This window comes from Triticum dicoccoides, chromosome 5A, assembly GCF_002162155.2.
Source record: "Triticum dicoccoides isolate Atlit2015 ecotype Zavitan chromosome 5A, WEW_v2.0, whole genome shotgun sequence".
Lineage (NCBI taxonomy): Eukaryota > Viridiplantae > Streptophyta > Magnoliopsida > Poales > Poaceae > Triticum > Triticum dicoccoides.
In genome coordinates this window covers 566,431,753-566,452,139 of record NC_041388.1, presented here as the reverse complement: position 1 = coordinate 566,452,139, position 20,387 = coordinate 566,431,753, and the positions used below count along the sequence as shown (strand labels likewise).

The window sequence follows — 20,387 nt, the reverse complement described above, 5'->3', positions numbered from 1 at the left end:
ACTCCATCAACCCCGTTCTCTTCAACGCTTCCGCTCGCGATCTACAAGGGTATGTAGATGCACTCCCCTCTCCCTCGTTGCTAGATGACTCCATAGATTGATTTTGGTGATGCGTAGAAAATTTTAAAATTCTGCTACATTCCCCAACAACCGGAACCCCCTCGGAAGAAATAGTGGGCCTTATGGGCCTTAGTGGAGAGATAGAGGGCTGGCCTAGGGCAGGCCGCGCGCCCCTCCCCCTTTGGTCCAAATTGGACTAGGAGAGGGGGGGGGCCTTTCCTTCTCCCTCTCCCCCTTCCTTTCCCCCTCCTAGTAGGAGTAGGAAAGAGGGGAGTTCTACTCCTACTAGGAGGAGGACTCCTCCTCTTGGCGCGCCTATAGGGGTCGGCCGGCCTCCCACTTGCTCCTTTATATACGGGGGCAGGGGGCACCTCTAGAGACACAAGTTGATCATTGATCCCTTAGCCGTGTGTGGTGTCCCCTCCATCATAATCCACCTCGATCATATCGTAGCTGTGCTTAGGCGAAGCCCTGCATCGGTAGCAACATCATCACCGTCATCACACCATCGTGCTGACGGAACTCTCCTGTGAAGCTCTGCTGGATCGGAGTTCGTGGGACGTCATCGAGCTGAACGTGTGCTGAACTCGGAGGTACCGTACGTCGGTACTTGGGTCGGTCGGATCGTGAAGACGTACGACTACATCAACCGTGTTCTCATAACGCTTCCGCTTACGGTCTATGAGGGTACGTGGACGATACTCTTCCCCTCTCGTTGTGCACCACCATGATCTTGTGTGTGCGTAGGAATTTTTTTGAAATTACTCGTTCCCCAACAGTCCGGTCACTGACCGATCACGATTTTTCAACCCGGACGACCCCCCTCAAACGGGTCTCAAACGTCCGGACTGACCGGCACCCCTCATATCCAGTCAAATATGGGACAGATATGGGGCCCAAGCGCGTCTGCCACGTAGGATTGATGATGGGGTCCCACACGAACTTGTCCGGAAAACCGGCGGTCCGACGGACGCCTCCTCCGTCACTAGGGTGTAAACGTCGTGTGGCGCCGCTCCGACTCGCTGCCCAAGGCCAAATCCGGCTATTTAAGCCGGTCGGCGTCCTCCAACCCTAGCCCATCCACCTCCTCCCTCTATGTGCCGCCACCCGAGCCCATCCGTCTCCTCTCCCCCACTCTTCCATCGCCATAGTCCGGCGGCTGATCACCACGTACGCTATGCTCACGCCCGAGCACCGCAGGCAGATCACGGAGGAGATCCAGGCAAGGCGCGCCGCCCGCATCGCTGCTGGGTTGCTTCCGGACTCGCCGGAGCCAGAGGAGGACGAGGAGTAGTAGTTGGAGGAGGAGGAGGGAGAGCCTCTGCCGGAGCTGATGGAGGAGGCAGATCCGGAGGAGGACGAGGCGAAGCTGCCGGAGCATGGCTTCAATATGGCGGAGGTGGAGGCGGATTTCGCCGTCGCCCAAGCCATGGAGATGACGGAGCAGCAGGCCATCCTGGAGTCCATCCAGGATGAGGCCTTCGTGGAGGCCAACCGGCAATTCCTTTGGTTGGAGTAGGCGGTGTCCGACGGGCTCTTCGACGAACTCGGTACGAATATAGAGGAGGAGAAGGCCGAAGCGGAGCAGCCGGAGGCTCTGCCGCCCATGCTTCCGGAGCTGGGCACGGAGATTGTCGGCATCTCCGACGAGGAGTAGCGGCCCGGTGGTGTGTTTCCGCCGGCGGATATAGTCGGAATTGAAGGCGGTGGGCGGGCGGCGACGACGGCGGGTAGCTGTGGAATTGGAAGGGGGGAGACGCCCGGGCTGAAATGTCCCTCTCACCAACTGTTTTTCCACTATAAAGGGCACCGGCGCAGTGAGGGGAATCTGTGTTTTCGTGGGTGAAGGGAAGGCAATTAACCGCGCCTCTCAAAAGAATTGAAGGACCGGGGGCGTTTTAGATGTCTGCTCGAATCGCTTTTTCACGTAAAATTGTAAACTGACGGTTATTTGCAGTTTGGCGCGATACAAGGGGTCTGGTTTTACAGGGGGCAAAGCGAAAAATCCAGAAAAACGCTATCCTGCCCCTTGCGCGTGCGGCCTTCACGACCCACCCATGATGGCGGCGGCGGCGGCGTCGGCGGCGAGGCGCGCCGCCACCGGCCTCTTCCCGCTGCTCCTCTCCTCGCATTCCCGAGCCCTCCCGCGCCACGGAGATCTCCTAGCACTGCCCTCCCTCGTTCGCCCCCGCCGCCTCCCTTCTCACCCCGCCAAGCTCTTCTTCTGCTCCGCCGCCGCCTCCTCCAATGGTGCGGCCCCGGAGAAGGCCCGGGACATGCACCTGTACAACACGAGGTCGAGGAGAAGGGAGCCGTTCCGTCCCCGCGCGCCCGGCGGGGAGGTCGGCATGTACGTCTGCGGCGTCACGCCCTACGACGACAGTCACATCGGCCACGCCCGCGCCTACGTCGCCTTCGATGTCCTCTTCAGGTTCGTCCGTCCACTAGTCATTGAAGCTCGGGGCTGCTGATTCAGTGGCAGTTTTGGTCCACTTGGCCGTGTCCTGTGTTTGTACCAGTTGTTCGTGTGGGTCAAACGGTGGAAATCAGAAACGATTTTGCAACTGTAAACGCAATTCTAATACCTAATATTTGAATTTCATAGACCATTTTATCTCTGTGTATCTCTAGATGGAGAGGCCAGAAGCAATTCGTCCATTTGATAGTCAACACTTAATAGTACCCATTTTTGTGATATGCCCAGCTCAGTTTAGGAAGTTCTAACATTAACACCATAGTAAACTGTGCTATAATGATTCAGTTATTCGACTAAACTTGAATATGCATCTCATAGTAAATTTTGGCTATGGGCTTACGCACCCGCTGATAGTCTGGCATTCTAAAACACCATGCATGTAATGTCACCAGTGAACATTTGGTCCTCTCTTGTTTTCGTAAGTACGTTTTTCCAGGTAGGCAATCGGAAGCACTGCATCTGATTATCTTTGGTCTCCTGACATGTGATTATGGCCATCTTAGGTACTTGCGTTATTTGGACTATGAAGTATGCTATGTTCGGAACTTTACTGACATCGATGACAAGGTGATTTTCAGGTTAAATTTGTTTGCATATACCTACAAGCGATGTTTGGTTCTTACTTCTTAGTTTTTAAACTAATTTAAACAAAAAATGCTACTATTGTATTTATAGCTTCTCTTGCATCATCTCCATTTGAAAGTTGTAAATTATACCTTTACTGTCCAGAAAAATGATTATGACCTGACCTGAAATAGAGAAGGCAGACTAATCCCTGAATTTAGTTTGCTCAGTAATATGAACTGTTCAGAAAAAAGTTGCATCATCTCCATCTTCTTTGGAATGCTCATGTCATATGAACTGTTCACTTCAGACTAATCCCTGAATTTAGTTTGCTCAGTTCATATCCACTGCATTCAGTTCGCTGCTAATTGTATTAAGCTAGTCTACCTGGAAAACTAGAAAGAAAATTTAAACACCGATTGCATGTGCACAGGAAACCTGAGTTGCACTTCTGGAATTCTGTAGATAATTGCAAGAGCTAACCAATTGGGGGAAGATCCTTTGAGCTTAAGCAAAAGATACTCTGATGATTTCCTGTCGGACATGGCTCATCTTCAATGTCTACCACCATCTGTGGAGCCCCGTGTTTCAGATCACATTGATCAGATTGTAACCATGATTAAACAGGTAAGTTGTACTTGTAGCGTGACTCTTTGGTGTTTTACTGTCTTATGTGCAGTACTTTATTTATATATATGAAGTTGGTTGTGGTTATTTTCTTTTGTTTTTATACTGCTTTCTGCAATAGCCTTGTTAAGTGGATTTGCTCCCATATTTGGTTGAAATATCCTTGTGTTGACATACTCTTATCTATCCAGACCATTCGGTTGTTATCATTATAATGTGCTGCTTTCATGGGGTTGATCAATGCATTTAGGGTTCATTTTTAAGCAGGTTATCTTATAAAATAGAATTCTTGTATAAAGGACATCCATTTTCAAAGTAGGTTGTTACCATGGCAACCTAAGAATTTGCCATTACATTCAGTATACTCACATCCTCTTCATTTATGTAAAGAAACAACCTGAGATTGCACTAAGTTCTTTGCACATGTATAATGTATATGGCAATGTTGGATGTGATATAATTCTGTATATGCAGCTGTGGACATGAATAGCAATGTTTTGTATTATTGATGTTTAGTATCTCTTACTGTTGATCTGAGTTCTAGTACCTATATAATATGTTTACACAAATCCAAAATAAATTACAGACACTTACAATTCTCATATTTTCAGAGTATAAAAGTTGTCATAATAGAGTTCTTGTTTTTTGGTTTGACTTCCTTTCTTATGCTATTTTTCTTGGAACAGATTATCGATAACGGTTGTGCATATGTAGTAAGTGGGGATGTCTATTTCTCTGTTGACAATTTTCCTGAATATGGGAAGTTATCGGGTCGAAAACTAGATGATAATAGAGCTGGTGAAAGGGTTGCAGTTGACGAGAGAAAGAAAAACCCAGCTGATTTTGCTTTATGGAAGGTAATAGATGCCCCATTTTTCCATTTCTAATATGTAGATTGTTCTGTGTCTGCTCTGTGAAGAGATGATATAGATATTTAGTTCAGCACTAAGTTAGTTGATTCTGTGTGAACTGTAGGCTGCAAAAGATGGGGAACCATGGTGGGATAGCCCTTGGGGCCCGGGTAGGCCAGGATGGCACATCGAATGCAGTGCCATGAGTGCACAATACTTGGGCAATTCTTTTGACATTCATGGTGGCGGGGAGGACCTGATATTTCCACATCATGAGAATGAAATCGCTCAAAGCCGTGCCGCATGTTGTGACAGCAGCATAAATTATTGGGTGCACAATGGTTTTGTCAATGTAAATGGCCAGAAAATGTCTAAATCGCTTGGTAACTTTATCACTATACGCAAGGTAATTCATCACATGAATACTTTATTTTCTGAATAACTATACCCCTGCTTTCTCAAAGATTGCCAACCTTTCCAGGTCATAGAGCTTTACCACCCACTTGCGTTGAGGACGTTCTTACTTGGTACCCACTACAGGTCCCCAATCAACTACACAGTAGAGCAGCTTAATGTTGCATCGGATAGATTGTACTACACTTATCAGGTATATTATATCTTTATATGTTCATGGCTTCACGCTGTTGCTATCTGTTGCTACTATGTTCACATGAACTGCTTACACGCTTAATAACAGTTTGTATATGCTATTAGCCTATACTATGTCATATTGTTTTGAAATCGAAGTGGTGGGTCTCTGTGGCCGTTGGGGTAGTGGCTACAAGAATGTTCAAATAACAGCAACCAGTTTAAACAACATTGAGTCTATTTATATGAATTTGCTTGTAAATTGTAGGCGCCTGTTGGATATGAAGATCACTTCCTTGGATGCAGGAGCCGACAAATATGTCAGGCCTTCATAGTTTGGCTTTTCTTTTAACTGTGTTCATACTCCAAAAATGACCATCCTAGAAAAGTAAAGCCAGTGAAGCTTAAAATGGCGTGCGCAAAAAGGGCACTTTATTCCTATGCCAATGTACTTGTGTATCTACAAGTAAATTTAGTGATTTCACATATTATTTTGACTAGTAGAGGCGCACGTGCAACGCACGTTAATATTTAGGCAATATATTAATTACACGTGAATATTAGGAATGCAATCATTCTTGTGTTAATCATGTGATTGGTGCAATATTTGGTATGATATTAATTGCACGTTAAACACGTTTAACGCTCACCATTGGAGCAGTCTAGGTCGTTGGATTGACTTAGTTCGATGGCCGAGATCAGTTGGATCTACCCCTTTGGGTCTTTTTATATTGGTATAGATACACGATGCTTTTTGTCGCATCTTCTTGAAACGGACTTGTAGCATGGTTTCAGTGCTATTCTGCTGTACAACTTTCAGTAACTGAATAATCAATGCTCAACCTTGACTAGCTTATGAGATTGTCCCTGGATGTTGTTATCCCGGTCAGAAATTTTAATCTGAGCCTTTTGTGGCCTAGTCTGGCTTAATGTGAAGAACTGTTTTTTTTCCTAAACTGATTTTTTAATATATTTTTTGAGCGCCCTGATTTTATCCTGCCTGTTTAGAAGTGCCGACAGATCAGCCCAAAATTTAGAGTTATTATTTCAGCCATGGTCTTGTTCTTCCACATGGTGTCACTCGACAGTGTTGTTTTAGAATCCATGGGAGTACGGTAGTAGTCGCTGTGTCTCTGGCTGAAGTCAGTTAGTTTACAGCCTGCAACGGCTATGAAATTGCTCCTCGTGCCTGACTAGTCGGAACTCTCAACTTGTGTTGGCACTGAAAGTTACATTTCAGCATTCTTGTTATTTCATCAGGCGACATTTTAAATGCCATTACTTCTACTTCATGGCCTTATGCTGAATCATTTCCTACATACAGACATTGCGCGATTGTGAAGAAAGCACCCAGCAGGACCAAAGCAGTAGTGGAGGTTCACTACCTTTTACTACCACGCATTGCGTCGAGAAGCTTCACGGGGATTTTGAGACGTCAATGTCTGACGATCTTCACACTTCGGTGGCGCTGGCTGCTATTTCCGAGCCGTTGAAAGTTATGAATGATTTGCTGCATACTCGTAAGGTAAAGCCAGTGATAATAAACTTGCGGAGGTACATTTCAGATTCACTACTCTACTCAGGTAGTGTCTGAGTTGCGCCGCTGTTAGACAAAGGTAGAAGTACTAGCCGCCTTGACTTTCTTTCCTCTGGCGTTGTGTTTGGTCAGGGAAAGAAGCAGGAGAAACGGCTGGAATCGCTTGCGGTCTTGGAAGAGAAAGTGAGAATGGTGCTTTCTGTCCTGGGGCTGATGCCCTCGAGCTACCATGAGGTGAGCGCCGTGTTGTGTAAACTGAAACCAGCAGATTGGCGGCCAGCCACTGTTGTGATGCTTGGTTCTTCGGGTGAAGAACACAAATGTTTTTCCATGCTGTGCATTCTAGTGTTGATGCTCTACCGACAATGACGACCTTGTGCTGTTGTGTCCCAGGCTCTGCAGCAGCTGCGGGAGAAGGCGCTGCGGAGGGCGTGCGTCACCGAGGAGCAGGTGCTGCAGAAGATCGAGGAGCGGACCGCCGCGAGGAAGGCGAAGCAGTTCGGTCGGTCGGACGAGATCCGGGATGAGCTGGCGGCCCTCGGCATCGCCCTCATGGACGGCCCCGACGGCACCGCCTGGAGGCCGTCCGTGCCGTCCTCCCAGCAAGCGGTGGTCACCAGCAGTACATGATCGGCACCACACACCACGGGCTCAGGGGTGTCTTGGACAGTTTTGAGGAGTTGCAGTGTTTTCCAGGGATCTATGATTGGAAGCCAGCAAATATTTAACGAACAACTGGATTATACATACATGAAAAAAAAAAGAGCTGCGCACTCTCCTTGGAAGCTCGTGTAGAGTTTTTATTAAGTATAAATGAAATGAAATGTAGAGATTTTGATGATTTTTTTCTTTCACCCACATGTCTTGTTCTCGCCAGACATTCTTGACATATAGCTGAGCATTTTTTTTGGCTGGTAGCCTATTGTTTTTATATATACGTACTTGTTTTATTTAAACGAGCCAGAAATTATATGTTCCAGTCAGTTGCCATTGACGTGGTTAGCATCCGGCTGCCAGAAACAATGAGTGGCAACGATTCCCACGTGGCCTGGCCGACATGCGGGCCCCGTGGGTCAGTGGCTGAGGGCCGACCCCAGCCACACGCTCGTCGCCGTCCCCTCCCCGCCGCGGAGCAGTGGCATGCGACACGCTTGCTCCGCTGCCCATGGCCGCTCGTTCCGCACCTCGCCGCGTGTACTCCTCCCCTCCTCTCCAAAAACCCCACCGAGAAATTTCAAACTCCGCTGCAGCACCACGTCTAGCTCGCGAACCCCGAGCGAAGCGGCCATGGCGATGGCGGCCTCCTCCGCGCTGCAGCCCGAGCTCTGCCTCCTCCCCCACGCCGGGCCCCGCCGCCGCATGCTCCCGCCGCGCGCTCCGCATCTGCTTGTCCTCCCGCACCGGCGCCGCGGGGCCGTGAGGCGGTTCTCCTCCAGGGACGGCGGGGGCGGGGGCGGGGGAGGGCCCGCGGGCGCCGTGGAGAAGCGCTCCGTGGTCCCGGAGATGGCGGCGGAGAGGAAGGGAGGAGGGGATGCGCACGCGGAGGAGTTTGAGGAGGAGGCGGTGGACGGGGCGCTGGAGCTGCGGTGGCCGCCCTGGGAGGGGCTGCCCGAGCGCTACAGGCTCATCGGCGCCACCTCCCTCGCCTTCGTCATCTGCAACATGGACAAGGTTTGCTCTCTCTCGTTGCATTTCTTACTGCCACTACTGCTTAATTAGCCTCTATCCAGTAGCACGGACGGTGCTAATGACACGCCGTGCGGTGGTCCGCGAGAGCAAATCGGAGAAACTCAACATGGGGGAAAAACAAAGCATGGCTTAAAACTGGGGCGCAGGTCGGCAATCTAGACTGAATCAAACACCATTGTTGCGTCAAAGCGTCGACAGAAATGCACGCGTCGCATTTGGGAGAATGCTAATACCGATTTGCTCATGATCAAAGCAAGTGGTTACCATTTACCACCACACATCTGCCACGCCGAACCAGTTTTGATGCTTGGGGTGGCGTCTTCTTTCGGTTTTCCTCTAGCCGCATGTACGACCCTGAGAGGGCGTAACTGTGAGAAACTTCAGTTCAAGCCTACCGGTTGGGATTTTCCTCTTATGACTTTGCTTAACGGTTAATTCCATACCAAACATGGAGTATCTGTCAAGTTGTGCGGTATCCGTTCTGGCATCCGTCTGCATCCATACTCCACGTATTTTTTGTCGTTGTTGACGTCAACCAAAGTGTTTCTTCACTTAGCATCTAACTTGCTCGAGGTTGTTAATGTGGTCTTGATATGTGCTTCTTCACTTAGCGTAGCTAATTACTTCTATGTGTAGCTTATCTAGGCAGTTCAGTTTTTGCTTCCTCTGGAATTTCTGCTAAATGCAACTAGTCTACCTTTTCAGGTTAACTTGAGTGTTGCGATTATTCCAATGTCACATCAGTATGGTTGGAGCTCATCGACTGCTGGCCTAGTTCAATCATCATTCTTTTGGGGCTATGCTTTGAGTCAACTACCTGGGGGCTGGCTGGCAAAATTGATTGGTGGAAGGTTTGTTTGGGGTAACAAAAAGCCTCCTGTACATTTTATAAATACAAATACAATGTTATCTTTGATTTTGCATACACAATGATTTTTTGCATCATAGGTATAGTTATTGACTGCTGCTGACTCTAATATGGCATTGTCCCAAATAAAAGTTAAATGTCATGATGACAGTTGTTTCTTCTTCACCTATGCTATCTAACTAAAACCATCTGTCCGTACCATCGGAAGAATCTTTAGACTAAGTGTAGTAGGTAAGGAAAAATGCAAAAGAGAAGTATGATGTGCTAAATGCTACTCCCTCCAATCCAAAATAAGTGTCCCAGTTTTGAACTAAGGTTAGTTCAAACCTACGACACTTATTATGGATAGGAGGGAGTATAATATGGTTTGTGAGTTCTACCTGGCTTTATAATGTTATTTTTCCTCTTTTCCGGTTGCATATTTTTATGTTATCAGTCTAGCTTGACTCTGTTAAATTCTTAGCCACAAAAATTCATAGGCGTAAACCAACAATAGATGAATTAAGAAACAAGCATGTAACTTGTTTAGCAGGCGCTTCTTGCATAACTCAAAGGCCATCTCTTATAATTTGATTTCTTATAATTTGATCATATGCTTTTTCTCATCTTATATTTCTCATATAATGCATATTATTCATTTATTTATTTTCATATTGCAATAATTGTTTTTCTCATGCTAATTGCAGGACAGTGCTTAAGGCCGGTGTTCTTGTGTGGTCTTTGGCCACAGCTGTTATTCCTGTTGTAGCAGGATTCATGCCAGGACTTGTGCTATCAAGGATTCTGGTATACCTCTACTCATTAGTTAGCCTCTAGAAACTTCTTGTTCACATATGATCCGGTACACTTAACTTCTTTTGTGCTTTTTTTACCATGTTTTTTACATTGTTTTCATTTTTGTATTAGGAACACATACCCTTACAACGCATACTTTCATCCGAGAGTGATGGCTGTTATTATTTGGGTTAACGTTTCTGTGTATTCTGAGCATAAATTAGCATAGATTGGATTACCTATAAAAACATTTCGTTAAGATGATGATTGCTATATTATTTTATATGCACATCTCCAGGTGGCAGGTGTATCATATTTATGTATAAAAATGTGTTTTGGTGCAAATAAGTGTCCCTTCATCTTACCATATACTTAGTTTTTGGAGCATTATTGCAATACCTGCAATACTTAGTTTCTTTATCACATCTTCATGTCAGTACAGTGGGAGTGTTCCTAGTAATAATTTACTATCTAAATATTATCCTTGTATTTATTCATTTTAACTTTGTTGCTATGCTAGGTAGGCATTGGAGAAGGAGTCTCACCATCAGCAGCTACAGATTTAATTGCACGGTAAGCCTAAAATACCTTCTCCTTGGACGCAGGCTACCATTTACATCTCCTTCATGTGAATTTTAGGCTGCTTCCTAAAATTTTAAGCAGGAATGTCAGGGTTCTCATGTAGTTGTAGAGATATTTATTAGAAATACCCTGTATCGATGATGGTGAATCTTGTGACTATACACTCTTCGCTAGCTAACTAGTGTATTGGCATTGTTTTTGTGGATATTTGATGTTTAGATGGATTCTTTTTTAGCTACCTGTGCTAAATCGCAGGTGGTAGCTATTCACGTTCTTTTATTGAAATACACAAAAGATTGATGTACGTCTTATTCTGGATTTTTTATGACGATTATATTGCATAACTTTCTCAATGGTTCAGTTGCCATTGGTGTGGATATGATGTAGCTTCTCTGTTGACACGTTTATGAAAGAAAAAAGAACTATTTATTACTTGTTATGCTTAAAGGAAATCCAATAGAAAACTACCTTATCTCCCTGCTGGGATCTTAATTCTATTGAACATGATAGAGGGTAGTAGAGTTATTGCTGCTCTCTGGAAGAACATAGAATAAACATATTAAACTTGAGAAGCATCATTCTCATACATTATTATTGCATATTTAACTGCTATGGCTGCACATGCAGGACCATTCCTCTTCAAGAAAGATCAAGAGCGGTTTCTGTTGTTTTTGGTGGTTTAGCCTTTGGAAGTGTCTTAGGGTAAGTGTTTTGCAGTATTTTCTACATATATTCGGATGCACGTAAAAGTTTTTGGGTCTAAGCAGAAACTTTCATCTTTACAGAAATCCTGATAGATTATCAGACCTTTGTAACCTGATGTAACTTTTTTGCTTGGTTCTAAAACAACATTGCATTGCATTTTGACTGTATGACATTATGATTACACAACTTAATTGACAATGGTATGAGATAGTTAACTCCTGGTCTATGATAATATTACAGACTTCTGTTCGCCCCTCCCATCATTCAGAACCTTGGCTGGGAATCTGTCTTTTACATATTTGGTCTTCTTGGAATTATATGGTAAGCAAAAAACTTCTTAGCAGCACATAATTGAATATTTCTTCTGGTTTAGCTTCATCTTCTTTTATGTCCACAGGTGTCTAGTGTTTGAATCTGTACAGGAACTACAGCCAGGTGACAATGAAGACATATTAAGTAAGTGCACATCTATTTTTACAAGTCTTAACAACCATGATAGAAACTGTCCATTGAAACTTGCAATGAATGTTACTTCTAATCATATCTCCTTTTTAATATACTCCGTTTGTATGAGTTTATAGAAGAAAATGAATTGTGGCATGCTAGTTTAGCTGAAGGAATCATATTGTGGCCTTAATGATATCATTGTGTTTTTTTTTTCATAAGCAGATATGATATATCTAGTGAAAAATCATAGCTTGATGTAATTACCCAAACCATCTTGGTTTGTGTGATCGTATATGAACTGTAGAATATTCGGCAACCTTGTATAGCCAGGTTGTCGGTTTGGTTTGATCTTGTGATCATGATTGTACAATCTGGTCTTCGTAACCTCTATGTCAAGTTTGATCTAACATAAGTGCCATGCCCGACCCAAGTTTACGTATCGTGGCAAATCCTATATGTTCGCATCTGACTGTTTGAGCATCAAGGTAACTTGAAAAATTTCCCCAAAAAAAGAGAGAAGCAAAGAGTCACCCATGTAGTCTATTAAGTAACAACTGTTAAACTTGGAAGAGAGAAAAGGGAGATTAATGTGATGCTGACACAGATTTATGTCAGAAAATCATCCTTTCAATCTAGCACAAATCAGTTTTAAATATGAGAAATTTCAGTTGTGCAGCAGATACATTGAGGACTACCTCAAATTTGGTAGTTCCAAATTGATTTGATGTACTAACCAATATGTTTGCATGATTATGTTTTGAGTGTGGTTTGCACTAGATTTATTGATACTATTACAAAATAGCAGTCAATATGTTTAGTATTAAGTATTCTTTGAGCTTAGCTGTACCTGTTTGCTAAAAATATTTGTTCATTACGATCCTACTATTTCTGCGCAATAAGTACAAAATTTCAACTACAATACCTGAAAATATCATCTACTTTACAGATCTTGAAAATAGTTCTGCTGGATCTAATGGTCATGTCTCATCATCTGTGCCTTCAAAGTCATCGGCCTCATCACTTGAAGAGATGACAGACTCGCTAAAGGTTTGAGAGCTGACAGATTCACTACAGAGTTTTTTCCACCAGTTGCAAAGTAGCTATTGGCATGTCACTTAACTTCTTTGTTAGAACATAGAAGACATGAATCAAGTTAAAAGTGTTACAAAGTTGTGAGATCGATGAAAAAGTTCCAGAATCAAGATACATCAACTAATGTGATAGCCTTTTTAGTTCGTGGGGTACACCAAACTACATCAAATGATCTGAGAAACTTTTCAGTTCATTGGCAAGAAATATGTTGGTTGCTAGAGTGTTTCAAATTGTGAATTTGTCTGAACTGTTTGGTGTTGTAAAAGTGTGAAGACTCGAGAATCCTCTCAAGTAGTTAGTATGTGCAATATAATCGAAACTATCGTTGGTGTAGATTTTGTGCTAGCTTCTGCAATTTAATTTGCTCGAATGAAAATTTATTTTAATCTCTTTGTTTACATGCCATTCTTAGTTTTGTTTACTATATGCGCAGAATAGCCAATAGACTGTTCTGCTAGTCTGTTGCTGCTGTGTGGTGAGACTGCAAAATATAAATGCTGCTATAGACTTCAGTGGGGTTGCAGAAATATGCCCACTGTACTTGGGAGACATCATTTTGTAATAACGATAAGCCAACAAACCAACGAAAACTGTGCCTTCCAGATAAGGAATTTTTCACATGTATCACATGGCCATCTTGGTCTAACTATAGCACATAACTATGTTTTTGTTAACTTGCATGACATTAAAGGCATACCACTGAGCCCCTCCCTATTTGAAAGTTGTATACAGTACATGTAGGGCTTTCCCCCATCAAGCGACAGTTCAGCACGAGTGCTCTGACCTGTTTCACTTAGCTGTAGATGTAGTTTATAACCCCCAATAAAATAAGGTGACCCTGTTGGTGGGAGTGATGCATTATTATGTATAAAATAGTGTAGGTGCTTGATTCACAAACATTACTGATATAGCAAGTTTTATCCTTTGTGTTGTAGGATGTGCCTTGGGGGGAATTCTTTAAAAGCAAGGCAGTGTGGGCAATGATATACACTCACTTTTGTGGAAGCTGGGGCCACTATACTTGCTTGTCTTGGCTTCCAACATTCTTTAGGTTTGGCACTTTCCATATTTGTCTTGTCATTTTTCACTCAATGTATCCCCTTTCGATTAACTAACTGTCTTGTTTTCATGAACTGTCCCTAGTGAGTTGAATACACCTATTTCTTTTACTATTCAACATTTTGGTTCTGCTATTGAGATTGAATTGCTAGGATTTCATTCACTAACTTTTCAATGTGTTAACACCCTATATGAACAACTTTCTTGCACGTGCACACTTTTCCTACTCGTTCGGTTCAGTTTTCTGAAAGTGGGTTGACTTCAACAAAGATAGAACCAAATAAAACAGGAGATTTTTCAATATAAATTTTCTGAAACTTGTGCTCAAGTTGAGACTGGACATTATAGATTTACGGGGCGCTGTATTGCACAGCTGCTTTCGTATCATAGTTGCATTTGTTGTGATACGTCAATTTAATAATGCTTTAGAAGTCCAGCAAAATGTTTGGAGGAATCCAATCTTCTTTCTGCTGTTCAGCACATTATGTTAAATATTTGTAACAATGTCCTTGCTTTTTTTGTGATATATTCCTGTTCAATTCTTATGCAGTGAGGAGCTAAACTTGAACTTGACAGACGCTGCATGGGTATGTACATGCTTTCATTTCTTATAATTACAGGAACACCCTTGTAGTGAAAGCATCATATCCCTCCTCGTTCTTACTATGTGATCATGTCGTGTCCTTGTTTTTCATTTATGACTACTGCTCCAGTATCTTATGAAGTCCCATATTTGGTATTTGTTGTAGGTGTCAATTCTTCCTCCTTTGGGCTCGATGGTTATTACATCTATTGCAGCACCTTTTGCAGACAACTTGATATCAAGTGGAGTTGACACCACAAAGGTAAATCATTTCCTTGAAGATGAAAAAGGAATAAATAAAAATCTGATTGCTCCTAGAGTTCATTTGTAAAGGTTGGAATATTTAAAAATCATCACTGCAAATTGCCATGAGATGTCCAGTTTTCTTTTGCAAATAAGGCCTTTTTACAGGATAATGAAAAAGTTGAGTCTGAGTTGATTAATTTCCTTTGTAGGTACGGAAAATATGTCAAGCAATTGCGTTTCTGTCACCTGCAGCTTTTATGATGCTTTCCTCTGTCGATCTTGGACTCCCTCCCTGGGTAGTTGTTGCTTTCCTTACGGGTGGTATATCACTCTCCAACTTCGCATTATCAGGTAATTGTGCTAAGCTTGCATCCATTCTTATTCCTGCCATGTTTCCAAGGTCCAAAATCTTAATGTTTTTGCTTACAAACAGGTCTTTATTGCACCCATCAAGATATATCACGTGAATATGCAAGCATTCTCCTGGTAAGGCATGCAACTTATATTTGGTATTAAAACCCTCTAGGATTTTTCTGTGTTTGTCTTGTAAAAATGGGATGGTAAAAAGAAAACAAAATTCCTTGCTCTCTTTCCCCCTTTGTTTGGACCAGATATTTGGTTGTAATTTTGTTACTATATCAAACCCTGGACAGGGATTCGGAATCAAAACCCTTCAGATTTATCTGATGCTAATAAATGCTAAACATTTCCAGAGGAATATCCCTTGTCTAAACGCATCCTAGAGTTTTCACTTTTGGTAGTTTCAGTGCCAATCTCTTTGAGTCTATAATTCAAACGGTGGAGAGGCTCTGGTGGAAAGGGGAAGCAGAGTTGGCAAAAGAAAAGGCGATTTCTTATATTGGTAGTTGTTGACTCACTGCCTTTGCATTCCAGGGAATCACAAACACCGTAGGGGCCGTGCCTGGAATCGTTGGTGTCGCGCTAGTCGGCTATCTTGTCGACACAACTCATTCTTGGAGTGTATGCTTGCCAACACCACAAATCTGATCCATCTCCTTGACCTGTATTTTCTATCACGTATCATTCCAACAACTCATTATCGTCTTTTGTATATGTGCAGATGTCGCTCTTTGCTCCTTCGATCTTCTTCTACTTAACAGGCACTGCCGTCTGGTTGACATTTGCCAGCAGCGAGCCCCAGGATTTCAACAAGTTGGCATCGGAGTCGTTAGCAGAGAGTAATCAGTAGTCAAAGGACCATTCAGAAGGAAAATCCATTGGGAGTTTAGCTCACCCTGCCCAGCAAATTTGGAGCTCCTGGGCACTGGATAGACTGGTAGGAACAAGTAGACAGTGTATGTACATGCCGCATGGGCATCCATATACGGTAGAGATCTCTGTATATTGTTATATTGTATAGGCCATTTCTGCAGTGGATGTATGTTAAGTGGAGTATGTTGTGGCACAATTTTGAAATGGAAGTGCCTGTCACTGTTTTCCATTGCTGGGAGCTGTGTTGTCCCATCCTGAAACACTGATTATCATTCAACATCCGTGCAAAGATGGGTTTCTCGAATGCTTCTTCGGTTCTTCTATTAGATTTGAAGTGCCTTTTCCTTCCAGGTTATTCAAATCCTAACATTCAAATAGCAGTCACCAAAAGCATAAAATAATTTGGATTTCATACAGTAAAACCAAAAGCCATTCAAAGAACATGTGACAACATGGAGTAACAAGAATTAGATTGAATGGTATCACAGCTCCAATAAACACAGCACATCAACACCGAAATGTTAAGACTACTTGCACAACGCAGGAAACAACATTAGAAGTTCAATGTTCTACCCTATGAGACACCAAACCACCAAGACACAGAAGCTACATAGGTCGGTGTGTACCAGACCCGCTCAATCAACATCTAGACAGCAGATAAACTAACGGACTGAAACACTGACAGCAGGAAGGCAGATCATTTCTTCTTCTTGGCCGGTGGCTGGTCCTCATCTTCCTCGTCCTCCTCATCCTCATCCTCGTCATCATCATCGTCGTCCTCGCCGTCTTCACCATCATCATCGTCGTCGTCACCATCATCATCATCGCTCCCCGCGCCAGCGTCGTCGCCGTTCGCCTCAGGGTCATCATCCTCGTCATCGTCCTCGCCTTCTTCACCCGAGAAGTCCTCTCCAGCATCGGCATCATCATCATCAGCATCACCAGTTTCATCATCCTCATCTTCATCATCGTCATCATCGTCATCAGACCCTGCATCCTTGTTCTCAGGAACAGTCTCGGATTTGATTCTGCCAAATTGCCTTCAGCATTGCAAAAACGAGTCAGCAACAGAAAACTATACATCGCAGTGGAAGTCATATGCAGAATAGGGTAATGGATTTACTTGATAATTTCTTGCTGGTCTTCAGTGAAGATATCTGCTCCATTGTTTACAGCTTCAATCTAAACATGATTCAAGTCACATCAGCACAGGAAGATAGGTAGTAATAAGAAATAAGGTTATCAAACAATTTGATGATACAAATAAATGCATATACAAAGCTTATTCAACCATGAGCAGGAATAAATGCAAGATCAGTAAGCAATCCCTTGGTATACAGAATAACCACGGCACTACAATTTTATTTATTATTGACATAAGAGATGACATTCAATTCCAGTCACAGTACAGGGATTTTCAATCAAACCAGTTTGGGGGTTTCCATTAACATCACAAAAAAACCTGCCTAGGCTTTGCGCAAGAACGACACTCATTCGACAGCCACAGTACATATTTTTTTCATTAAATTAATTCAAGGGCTTCCGTAAGAGCTAATTCCTAACAGCAAACACAATCACAACAATTTTATTGGAAATTAGTAAAACACTACCAAAAACATAACTGATAACCTAACCATTTTCTTATATAGTGGACGTATGGCCTATCACACGCGACAATTGCTAGGAAACTACCACTGTAACGGTAGCTGTTATCCATTCACCTGCCTAAACCTTGTTTGCAGCAGCATTTACTGCTCTAACCAAACAGGGCGCGATAACAAACCCACGCCCCGAGTCCGAATGACACTCGGAAACAAAAAAATGCGCTCCATGATGGGACACAGGTGGAGTCCAAGCGCCGAAAGTAGTTTTGGTAATCATCGTGCTCTACAACTGGCAAAACCCGACAATAACAATTTTCTCTGCTTGGCAGAGTGGATGCTTGGAATCATCAAGCCTGCCCTGATGCAATGCAGCCAGATATTTTTCTCTGGTTGGCACAATGTACCGGCCTAGGTTTGCACTTGCAACCGTACTTCCCCTGATGCAGCCACCCAGATCTGCCTAGATCTACCCGCAGAAACCAACCGAGGGAACTAATCAAGCACTGTTTAGCAGGATACCGAGGTCAAAATTGCCTAAACATTACGGAAGTGCATACGCCTCCAGATCCAGGGGCCAAACCAGCCGGATTCCTTGGGTCAAACCCTCAGGGACGCAAACCACACCATGCCTTGGCCTAACGAACAAGGAAAATTCAACCTACCAGCGCTAGAATCACGGTCAACGAACCAATCTGGCAGCAACTCGCAACAACAAACGGAATAACAAGGGATGCAGCACGCGCAGGCAAAATAACAAGGCGGAGGTAGTAAATAGTGGAGAGGGGCGCCGGAGGCTCACCACGAGAGCGAGGAGAAGCAGCAGCCTCTGCGCGCCGGCCGCCTGGCTCCCGTGGACCGCCGTCGTCGTCGCCACCGCCGCCATCTCTGCACGGAAACCGGCGAAGCAAACGGGTGAGGCGCGGTGTGTGGGCGCGGAAGCGGCCAAATCTGGGCTCCAGACCCGGAACCCTAGGCGGGGCGGGGCGGAGCGGGGGGGAGGGGAGGGAGCAGGCCGTACCGTACCTCTGTTGCTGCGCCGAGGGGGGGAGGAAAGAGATGACGGGATAGAGGGGCGAGCGTGCGCCGGATTTCTTGGGGCGGAGGCTTTAATAGTTGGGAGGTGGGGTGGGGGGTTAGGGTTTTGGGCTCTGCGGTGGACTGTGGGCTAGGCTGGGGTGGAGGGAGGCGCGGCCGTGCCCGTCCCGTCCTAGGGTTTTGGTGCGGCTGCCGGGCGGGGCCGGGTCCGTTCCAGACGGAAGACGGTGAGGTGGGTGGTTCCTGTGGCTGCAGTCCACTGGCTTCCATCGGCTTGGATTTGGGCTGGCTGCCAAGCAGGGCCCATTTGCCAGGGAGTATCATGCTCTCCAGCCTAACAATATACACTACTAGATCACCGATGACGTGCGTTGCCGTGTCCGTATGTTAGAGCAACTCCAACGGGGCGACCCATTTCATCTGCGGCCGGCCGTTTGGGTCGGCGCGGACAGAAAAGGCGGCCCAACGCGCCGACCCAAACGGACGCGCGTCCGTTTTTCGTCCGTGGGCGACCCATTCCCGACTCATTTTTGAGCCTGATTTGCGTCGGCGCGGACACGCGACGGACGCGCGCGCGGTCGCCTACTCTTGTCCCCGGGCCCGCTGGTCTGTGGCACATTGGCCTCCCTCCACCGGCCAACAAGCAACCCTCGCCTCCCGCCTCCTCCATCACTGACGCCGCCGCCCATTTTTGCGGCGACTCTTCCAGCTGCCGCCGCCTCCACATCCGCCCAGCAACGCCGCTCCTGCCCCCAGTCGCCCGCCGCCGCCGGGGAGCAAACTAGTTCCCGTCGCCGCTTCCCCCACCGCACAGCCGCCCGTGACCAAGAAGACGCCTCGCCGCCCCCGCTACATACGACCGGCACGCTCGTCGGACGCCGGCAGGGCAGCTAGCTGGTCTGTGGGCGCCGCGTCTCCCCTCGCCGGCCGTCTCCTTCTTCGACGCCCGCAAGATGTTCGACAGTTTGCCAAGGTACGAAAATGGACTCCGCCGACGAGTTCTTTTTCCACAATTTCATTTGCGACTCCGATGATTCATCATCCGACGACGAGGAGGAGATATTGGCTGTCGTGTCGGTCCATCACCACCTCAACAACCAGCGGCGTTGTTCCGTGGCTCCATTTCAGGCCACCTTCCGGCTTGAATCGTAACCGAGAGAGCGGGCATTTCCTTCTTTGGAAAGACTACTTTGATACAACAAACCCGTTGTTCAAACATCACAAATTCCGCCGCCGGTTCCGTATGAGTAAACATGTTTTCAACCGTATTAGAGAGGGAGTGGTCGGTTATGGTGACTACTTCGAGTGCAAAGAGGATGCCGTCGGCAAGATTGGTTTCTCCTCTTATCAGAAATGCACTGCCGCCATCTGAATGCTTGCATACGGAGTACCCGGTGATCTCATTGACGAGTATGTCCGTATGAGCGAGTCTACATGTCTAGAGTCCCTATATAAGTTCTGCAAGGTTGTGATTGCTGTGTTTGGCCCTGAGTACTTGAGAGAGCCGACAGCTGCAGATACAGCCCGTTTGTTGGCGATGAATGCTAGCATGGGCTTCCCGGGGATGTTTGGCAATATAGACTGCAAGCACTGGGAGTGGAAGAACTGCCCTTCTACTTGGCAAGGGCGGTATAAGGGACATGTCAGGGCTTGCACTGTCATACTAGAGGTCGTGGCATCTCAAGATCTCTGGATCTGGCACTCTTTTTTTGGCATGGCTGGATCACACAATGATATCAACGTGCTTCAGCGCTCGCCGGTGTTTGC

The 20,387-nt window shown here is 45.3% G+C and overlaps 3 protein-coding genes across 5 annotated transcripts; 2 read left to right on the top strand and 1 right to left on the bottom strand.

Annotated features, from left to right (window-relative positions):
- Positions 1–2,054: 2,054 nt before the first annotated feature.
- LOC119302872 (cysteine--tRNA ligase CPS1 homolog, chloroplastic/mitochondrial) lies at positions 2,055–7,634 on the top strand. Of its 2 annotated transcripts, none has more exons than XM_037579916.1 (9): positions 2,055–2,491; positions 3,040–3,103; positions 3,566–3,727; positions 4,414–4,584; positions 4,703–4,984; positions 5,060–5,185; positions 6,491–6,691; positions 6,836–6,937; positions 7,097–7,634. In XM_037579916.1, exons 1-9 carry the CDS (start codon positions 2,118–2,120, stop codon positions 7,331–7,333), a joined length of 1,719 nt encoding a protein of 572 aa, XP_037435813.1. In that variant the 5' UTR covers positions 2,055–2,117; the 3' UTR covers positions 7,334–7,634. The 2 variants fall into 2 exon arrangements, with proteins under 2 accessions (XP_037435813.1, XP_037435814.1); XM_037579917.1 differs by having other exon boundaries at positions 2,445–2,491; positions 3,534–3,727.
- A 241-nt stretch (positions 7,635–7,875) lies between these two features.
- LOC119302871 (probable anion transporter 5, chloroplastic) lies at positions 7,876–16,272 on the top strand. Its single transcript, XM_037579915.1, has 15 exons — positions 7,876–8,374; positions 9,098–9,243; positions 9,947–10,046; positions 10,555–10,607; positions 11,244–11,318; positions 11,562–11,642; positions 11,719–11,777; positions 12,715–12,815; positions 13,796–13,911; positions 14,470–14,506; positions 14,669–14,764; positions 14,958–15,099; positions 15,182–15,234; positions 15,643–15,729; positions 15,830–16,272. Exons 1-15 carry the CDS (start codon positions 7,991–7,993, stop codon positions 15,956–15,958), a joined length of 1,659 nt encoding a protein of 552 aa, XP_037435812.1. The 5' UTR covers positions 7,876–7,990; the 3' UTR covers positions 15,959–16,272.
- A 141-nt stretch (positions 16,273–16,413) lies between these two features.
- LOC119302869 (prostatic spermine-binding protein-like) lies at positions 16,414–18,766 on the bottom strand. Of its 2 annotated transcripts, none has more exons than XM_037579913.1 (4): positions 18,609–18,766; positions 18,385–18,470; positions 17,105–17,163; positions 16,414–17,021 (listed from the first exon to the last, which is right to left on the bottom strand). In XM_037579913.1, the coding sequence occupies exons 2-4, from the start codon at positions 18,466–18,468 to the stop codon at positions 16,679–16,681; spliced, it is 486 nt and encodes a 161-aa protein (XP_037435810.1). In that variant the 5' UTR covers positions 18,469–18,470; positions 18,609–18,766; the 3' UTR covers positions 16,414–16,678. The 2 variants fall into 2 exon arrangements, with proteins under 2 accessions (XP_037435810.1, XP_037435811.1); XM_037579914.1 differs by having other exon boundaries at positions 18,604–18,747.
- Between the last annotated feature and the right edge of the window lie 1,621 nt (positions 18,767–20,387).

What these genes read in the sequence shown, in the direction of transcription:
- LOC119302871 (XM_037579915.1), top strand. Translation starts at nt 7,991, where the DNA reads ATGGCGATGGCGGCCTCCTCCGCGCTGCAGCCCGAGCTCTGCCTCCTC. An exon ending in ACTTGACAGACGCTGCATGG is followed by an intron (nt 14,507 to 14,668) that starts GTATGTACATGC and finishes TATTTGTTGTAG; the next exon opens with GTGTCAATTCTTCCTCCTTT. An exon ending in CTCCAACTTCGCATTATCAG is followed by an intron (nt 15,100 to 15,181) that starts GTAATTGTGCTA and finishes GCTTACAAACAG; the next exon opens with GTCTTTATTGCACCCATCAA.
- LOC119302872 (XM_037579916.1), top strand. Translation starts at nt 2,118, where the DNA reads ATGATGGCGGCGGCGGCGGCGTCGGCGGCGAGGCGCGCCGCCACCGGC. An exon ending in ACTTTATCACTATACGCAAG is followed by an intron (nt 4,985 to 5,059) that starts GTAATTCATCAC and finishes CAACCTTTCCAG; the next exon opens with GTCATAGAGCTTTACCACCC. An exon ending in TGCCCTCGAGCTACCATGAG is followed by an intron (nt 6,938 to 7,096) that starts GTGAGCGCCGTG and finishes GTTGTGTCCCAG; the next exon opens with GCTCTGCAGCAGCTGCGGGA.
- LOC119302869 (XM_037579913.1), bottom strand. Translation starts at nt 18,468, where the DNA reads ATGGCGGCGGTGGCGACGACGACGGCGGTCCACGGGAGCCAGGCGGCC. An exon ending in TGCTTCTCCTCGCTCTCGTG is followed by an intron (nt 17,164 to 18,384) that starts GTGAGCCTCCGG and finishes AATCATGTTTAG; the next exon opens with ATTGAAGCTGTAAACAATGG. An exon ending in GACCAGCAAGAAATTATCAA is followed by an intron (nt 17,022 to 17,104) that starts GTAAATCCATTA and finishes GCAATGCTGAAG; the next exon opens with GCAATTTGGCAGAATCAAAT.